Source organism: Glycine max, chromosome 4, assembly GCF_000004515.6.
Source record: "Glycine max cultivar Williams 82 chromosome 4, Glycine_max_v4.0, whole genome shotgun sequence".
NCBI lineage: Eukaryota > Viridiplantae > Streptophyta > Magnoliopsida > Fabales > Fabaceae > Glycine > Glycine max.
The window spans coordinates 49112652-49119967 of NC_016091.4; the positions used below are offsets into that span (position 1 = coordinate 49112652).

The window sequence follows — 7316 nt, forward strand, 5'->3', positions numbered from 1 at the left end:
AAATGTGCAATATTAAAACGAAATAGAATTTACAAATAATTAAAACTACTAATTATTAAATATTTTATAAATAAATATCTTTTATTATTCTCGATTTATTTGAGATCAATATATCATAAAATAATAATTTTTTTTAATTCATTAAAAGCTAATGTTTTTTAATTTCTATTTATTTAAAATTTAAGAAAAATAATTACAAAAAAATAAAATTTGAAATTTAAAAGCTTAATTTTTTTAAAATATTATACTTCAAATATATGAAAAGTTGATAAAAAAATTTTAAATGAAGTAATTAAATAAAAAGAATTAAAAAAAAAGAAAATATCATGTAATAACTTTAGCAGAAATTTATACAGATGATTGGGAAGACTGAAGAGCCGCATTCCATCCTTTGCACTGAGAATTTGGGCAATGGAAGTCCCAAAAACTAAAAATACTATAAGAATGCTTAATCATTGGTTTCAGGTTTCAGCAACTACATTAAATATATTCGAAGGAAAAAAAATATTTACATCAACTTTGCAACTCATTTGACCATGAACAATAACTTATGACGTACCCGCATTTTAGTCTTTAGTTTCTGGAAAATAATAAACATATTCTGAAAATTAAATTCAGGAAGTATTAAAATTGGAAGTGTTTGAAATAAAATAAAATAAAGAGATCGAGAGACAAAAAAAAAAAAAGGCATCCTAAAGAATCTCAAAAGCATTGTACCTGATTAGCGATGGAAGTATTGAATCCAAGTTATAAACTATATTTATGGGTCCACAACATTATTTAAATTTATCACCTCTTATCAGTTGAGCTAAATGAAAGTTATGAAACTATGTTTGGTACATTATTTAAAAACAACGATAGCTGCTAGATGCATTTATTCGGAAGGAAAATGACAGTAGGTTATAGTAGTTGGCCGTAAGTTCGAATCTGAATTGATGCTCATCCACATTAGGTGCAAGAAATTATGAGCATTGACAAGGACATATTGACATGTTTCACTGTTTTTTTAATAATATTTAAGACCGAAAAATAAATGTAAAATCATTAAAATGCAATTAGTTGGTCACAGTGAAAATAATTGACCCACGAACTTTTCTGTCTGTGGAGATCCACTGTGAGCGACAAAAGAAAAATTACACTCAACATTATAAATCCCAGACATTAGAGTTCTGTTTACATCAGACATTATAGGGGAAATAATTCGTGGAACAGACACCTTGAATTTCAACTTGCTACAAAAAACAAAGAGAAATGCAGCCAAATTTACTTGATTATATAGCATTCATCTTAAAAATAAAGTTTGAACTATTACACTATCACACATCATAATTTTGTGTGCTTAGTTACACTTAATTTAAAATACAGATGATGGAAAATTACCATATAAACGTTCATTTTAAATGACAAAGAAGTGCAACCTATCAAACTAGCAAGCAAAATTGAAACTTGTTTCCAAGATTCTATGACATCTTTCCCTTGCTTTCTATAGGTTTTATAGTATCAGTACTCGTCCAAGTATGTGTATAGCATGTCATCCTTCTTAGACTTGCGTCGGCTTAGTAAGGCCTTCAGGAGACGTTTACTCTTACTAGGGTATTGTTCTATGTCTTTGCCATGGTCTCTTTCTGCAGATAATCGCATTGAAGATGATTTGCGCGGCTCCGAAGGGTACTGGTAGAAACATAAATGGAGATGCAGTTAAGGAAATTACAGAATTTATAGGTGATATGCTGAGAAAACAATCATTGATTCATGTTACTCACCCTTTGTCTTGCATTAGAAGGATTTGGTGTGGTGGGTCTGCTTGGATTTGGAGTGGTTGGTCTACTTATCTTAGGTGTTGGAGGCCTACTTGACCGAGATCCAGTGCGTAGAAGGGGGAACCGGTATGGTGAAACCGATCGCCTCTCTTCAGTACATGTAACAAGATGGTAAATCCAAACATAATAAGATTTATATCTTCATCTTTTATGTGAAAATGACAACGAAATCAATATGGAAGACATCACTAATAACCAAAATAAACTCGAGAATTGAAATATATTTCCTCTGAACTCATATAAGCAAAAAAAAGAAATCGTTTTATATCTTAGATTCAAATATAAGTAAATCTAATTAATTTCATCCCTATTTAATGATATCATTCTTAAAACACCCTTCATTTAATTGCAACTCTATTTTCAAGGATTTTATTTTATTTGTGATATCAAGTTCCAATGAAAAATGATAGGATTGGACCTAGGAAACCCCAAATAGGTGACTTTTCTAGAAAAGATAATTTAGATATTATCCTTATGATATTATTTAGTTTTATTTTAATTTTCTTAAAATACTAGATCATGACAAGTGTATGATTGTTATTCATTAGGGTTATTATATATTGTAAAGTTTGCACTCTATTGTGGTATCTATTGTGGTATCAATGAAGAATATCAACTTTATTATTTTATCTTCTCTCTTAGTTTTGGTAGAATGATAGAATAGGCAATTACGCCTATCAAAGGACATTTTAGGAATAATGTTATTTTTTACTTGAGAGTAGTAAAATTCAATTATTTCAACTAGCTTTCTTAATCAATGTGAAAATAGTTATTTTTGCTTATATACGAGTCCGGTGAGAGTGGTATACTATGTGCATACAACCTAAATCTTTTTTAGGCATAGTTGAAGTGAATGAAAAAGCTCCAGAACTCTGAGGTTGTAAAGATGGTGATGGGGAACGTCCTCTTCTGCATCAAAGTAAAGATTTACATCAAGATCCTCATTGAGACAATGACTAACTCAATCCTATAATAATATACGGAATTTGTTGTTACCTCGCTGTAGATGGTGGTGTTTCTCTGATAGTAGCTCGAACAGCTTTGGGATACAAAACGTAATAAAAGGCATATAAGTTTATACTTAAGTTAATCCCTAGATAGGTGGAATTAAAATATTAGGGTAGCAAGAGATACCATTCCTAAAGTGAGGCCATTCACCTTCGTCATCTAGGTTGTACCCCACATATTTTGACTTTGTGCGGTTGGCACCATGCATGGTCTCCCCAACTGAACTTATGAATTTAAGGAATGCGAATATGTGATCATTCAACATCATAAACATACTTTTCAACAGTAACAGAAACTAAATATAATAGAAGGGAAAAAGAAAGCAGCACCATAAGAAGAAAGAGTATAGGAAAATTCAAGATACTTTGCCTGGCAAGATATAACGCTTGTGATATTTTGGAGTACTGATCACCAATGACTGTTGCGTACGCCCCTCACGATCCATATACTCATGGCACGTCTTTATTCTCTAATGTACCCACATTAAGGAAACACAATGTTAGTGATCTTCATAAATTTTCTCTTCCTGAATATGATAATAATTCAAACTTCAATAATATCAACAAGGGGTAGTGTTCAAAGCCACAGTTGCAGATGCAAAGTTCTGCATAGAATTGAAAGGGGCATGGTATTTTAATAGAGCACCAAACAGCCACACAAATACCAGGGTATTGTCAAATCAAACCTTTTACCAAAAATTTGTGAATAAAATACAGATAATTCACTATGGCCATCAATATCAGCCATCAACCACAATAGCTAAGGATGACAGTTCCATTGATCCTTCATGTTCCTATAGTTGTTATAGAATCATTTTGCCAGATACAGTTTTCCAAAGGTACATTCACCAACTCCCATTATCTGATGTAATAAAATCATATTACTCTCCAAGTTGTTATTGTAGTTGCCATTTGCTAAAGAACAAAAATGTACTTTATCAAGATTGTAGTGTTTGACACATACTGAGGGACATGACCAGTAAAACAACACGGTACAAGAAGCTGGGTTATAGCATTCATTTCATATGGTGTTTAGAGGTTGATGCACAACACAAGCAGTTTTGATGGTGGAGGAAGGGTTTGTGATATAACGTTTAGCCAAATTAGTGGGTTCTTTTACTTTTGAATGATGTGCGTGAAAAGTTATCAACTGATTGTGATTTATTGAGTAACAAATATTTACAACTTTGTTCTGTGCTTCATCTATTGTTTTGTTTTGTCCACATAACCATTTCTAAAACCAAACATGGAACAAATATTTTTGCTGTTTTCTGCTTACTTTTTTAGCAAATTGAACATACCCATCAAGTTCATCTAATACTACTATCACGATAAAATAGCAAATGAAACTTCTCAAGAGTTTCTCAATAAGACACAAAACTGTTTTCTGACTGCAGAGTAGCAAATGAATGAAACTACTGGGCGGGGATAATTGAATGAAAAGGTCATCAATTGGTATATGTGCAGATAACTCTAAGAAGCTTCTGTGAATACAGCACTAAGCACTGAACAATAAAAACATTTGGATAACTGGATATTTTATAAATGTCCTGGAGTCTTTAAGTGAAAAAAGAAGAGCTATACATGAAATGCTTTTCAGCATGCCTTGATGATATTAATTCTCAGCATCACAAGCAATATAGATAAATGTTCCATATCTCAAGAAATTATGTCACTAACAAGTCATGCTCATTTCAATATATGATAGTGGTATCAATTTTTCATCTTAGCCACAACTTTCAGCCTTGCTTGAGTAGACTTTATTTATCTGAAGCTGAATGGAGATGATTAGGTATACCTGTTCAATACAAGACACTCGTAGCTCTGCTACAGAAACTTCAACAACTTTCTCATCCAACAAATCATTTACTTTGTAGGTCACGGAACCTAAATGGTCCACTGTATTTACAAGAGCTTTGATGGCATAATCCTTCAATGTTTCTACCACTCTGCAAACATAAGAGAAAGCAACAATAAAGAGGGGGTTTTAAGGATATGGCAGTATCAGCATAAATATAGAGCAGCTCTAGCACAGCAACTCACATTTGTTTTTGGTCATCATTGGAGTATGAGAGTTCAAAATATTCAGCTGCTGAATATAATTGTGCTCTCAGATTCTTCAAATCCTAGGAACAGAGATGAAACAATAAAAACAAATAGTAAAACACTTAATAGAGCCCACTTAATTAAGAAGACTATAAATTAAAGCCACAGATGCATTAGACAATGATCTTAAGTCTTAACAGTGAGTGAAAACAAGGGCTCTTGAATCAAAGAGCTATCATAAAAAAAGATACCAATATTCCCAACTAAACAGCAAGTAAAAGATCATAAGTACCTTCAGACTATCATCAAAGAGCAAGCTCTGCTGCATAAAAACCTCATCATAATTGGAAGCTTCTTGAGATACAGGCAGGGTTGCAGAAGTTGCGACCTTTCCCATGAATGAAACTAAAGGAAGAAGGACCACCTAATCCATAAAGGAAAAATAAAAAAAAAATAAAAATGATTGCAAATTCATAGTCAAGTTGCCAGAGTGAAGAGGGTAAAAAGGAAAGGCATTGCCAAAGAAAAAGAGAAACAGATCAAAATCAAAATTAAAATCAGAACCACCTTTTTAGACCAAGACAGTGAAAGCTAAAAACCCTTGATAAATTACACAATGATAACAACCCAAGTTAATAAGACAGATAAAGGAGACAGCCTCTTCTCTAACAACAAATAAGATACTGAAAGCTGATTATCCTACAAAGCATATAGTTGTCCGAAATAGTATACATGAGCATCCATATAAAATACAATTCTCTGAGACAATTTTGAATCCACAGAAGACAAAAAAAATTTAAACATAAAAGCAAAATTCCAGTTTTAGCGGAATCTTCACCATCATTCGCATTGTATTAAATCTAAATAAAATAAATCCTCAAAAGCAAACCCGACCCAATCCTTAAAAACATCAAAAGTTGCAAAATTTCCAACAAACAAGTTCAAAACAACAAGAAAGCAAACATGGGTAAGTGAAGGTGGTTACTTTCCAAAGCACAATCAAGTAACCCTTCTCCTAACAGCTCACAAAAACCAATTGCAAGAAACTAAGTTGCTTACTTTAAGCAGTGAAGATAACAAACCGGGAAATGGGTATGCAAAAACCAACCTTGTATTCCTTTTGAACGAGTTTTTTGGTGCTATTATAGTGCTCAAGAGGAGTATGGAAAGTGAAAGTGTGGAAATCTAGTTCCCATTGGAAACCAAAATGTCAAAGAAAAGACACTGTGTGATGCCCCTTCACTACAGCACTCACCAAAACGGTTAGGTGTTGGGTTTTTTACCAAAGAAAAGGAAAGAGACAGATCAAGTTTTGCAACATGTACAGTTGGAGAATAGAGAACAGAGGGAGAGGAGAGCACGTCGGAACATTGGCTGAGGAATCCGGAGAATTTTTAATATGGTCTTTTTTATTTTTTGTTATTTGAAAATATTAAATAAAATTAAAAATATGGAAGAGAAAAATAAAAATGAGTCACTGCTGCTTTGGGAAGCAGAAACTGGCTGAGACAACCCCACTTCGCATCATTGTCATCTCATGGCACCATTTTTTTTTTTTAATTTTCCTTTTGTTTTTCTCTTTAATTTTGGAAGGGCGTGTTTGGTTTTTCATAAAGGTGTAGCAGGTACACACAAGGTTTTACTTTTATCTTTGCGGGTTTTCTGACTTGAATTTGTCCAAAGTGGATGACGAGACTGACAGGAATAATGTAAAATTTAACATATACCATCATTCCACATGCAATAAGCCGATAACTAGTATTATTTTAGCATTGTTTGATTCAAAACAATCTAAAAAGAACTATTTTTTGAAAAAATGTAATATCACACATTGTATCCCGCAGAGTCTTCACATTCTAAATATGATTTTTAATCCTAGGAAGAATTTTTATTTTTTTACCATGTTAATGTTAACATCTGCGGGGTGTATTTGGTTTTACATTTGAACATTTTAACTGACATTTCGTTCGATTGGAGTGAAAATGTGCACTTTCAGTTGGGAGTGGAATGAAAAGAAGGCTAAAAGTAAGTGCGCAGCTATTTGATTGGGTTGTAAATAGCAATGGAAATGGAGAAAGATCGTCCACGCTAAAATGTTTCTCCTAAAAAAATAAGGTGAAAGTCCATAGTAAAATTACTTCACAGTTGAGTTTTGATACTACCCCTCTGGAGCTCGTGACATTACCCTTCTCGAGCTCATGATACTGCCCCCTTGCACCTCAATTGAAGTTGTTTTTCTTTTTAAATAGCATAATCCATTATACTACAGATATAATCGATTATGGCTCTTATTTTCAAAAAAAGAAACAAGGCTATGATTGATTATGTCTATTAATTTATTTATTTTTAAACTTTTGTAATGGAAGAAAACACATCAACATGACGGCACAAATGAAAATATATAAATACTTAATTGTTGTTTTTTATTTTTATTTGTTTATCT

At 32.5% G+C, this 7316-nt stretch overlaps 1 protein-coding gene across 3 annotated transcripts; it reads right to left on the reverse strand.

Moving 5' to 3' along the window:
- Positions 1–1252: 1252 nt before the first annotated feature.
- LOC100806297 (protein ABIL2) lies at positions 1253–6352 on the reverse strand. 3 transcript variants are annotated; one of them, XM_014774937.3, is made up of 10 exons: positions 5982–6352; positions 5166–5297; positions 4871–4953; positions 4626–4776; positions 3198–3297; positions 2979–3047; positions 2817–2859; positions 2644–2729; positions 1764–1909; positions 1253–1671 (listed from the first exon to the last, which is right to left on the reverse strand). In XM_014774937.3, the coding sequence occupies exons 2-10, from the start codon at positions 5268–5270 to the stop codon at positions 1501–1503; spliced, it is 954 nt and encodes a 317-aa protein (XP_014630423.1). In that variant the 5' UTR covers positions 5271–5297; positions 5982–6352; the 3' UTR covers positions 1253–1500. The 3 variants fall into 3 exon arrangements, with proteins under 3 accessions (XP_014630423.1, XP_006578895.1, XP_003523358.1); XM_006578832.4 differs by having other exon boundaries at positions 2955–3047; positions 5933–6349; XM_003523310.5 differs by having other exon boundaries at positions 2955–3047; positions 5982–6346.
- Positions 6353–7316: the final 964 nt, after the last annotated feature.

Excerpts from the sequence above, each read along its gene's own strand:
- LOC100806297 (XM_006578832.4), bottom strand. The coding sequence starts at position 5,270 with ATGGGAAAGGTCGCAACTTCTGCAACCCTGCCTGTATCTCAAGAAGCT. Across the intron at positions 4,954-5,165 it reads TCTTTGATGATAGTCTGAAG|GATTTGAAGAATCTGAGAGC; the intron begins GTACTTATGATC and ends CTCTGTTCCTAG. Across the intron at positions 3,298-4,625 it reads GAGTGTCTTGTATTGAACAG|AGAATAAAGACGTGCCATGA; the intron begins GTATACCTAATC and ends TGGGTACATTAG.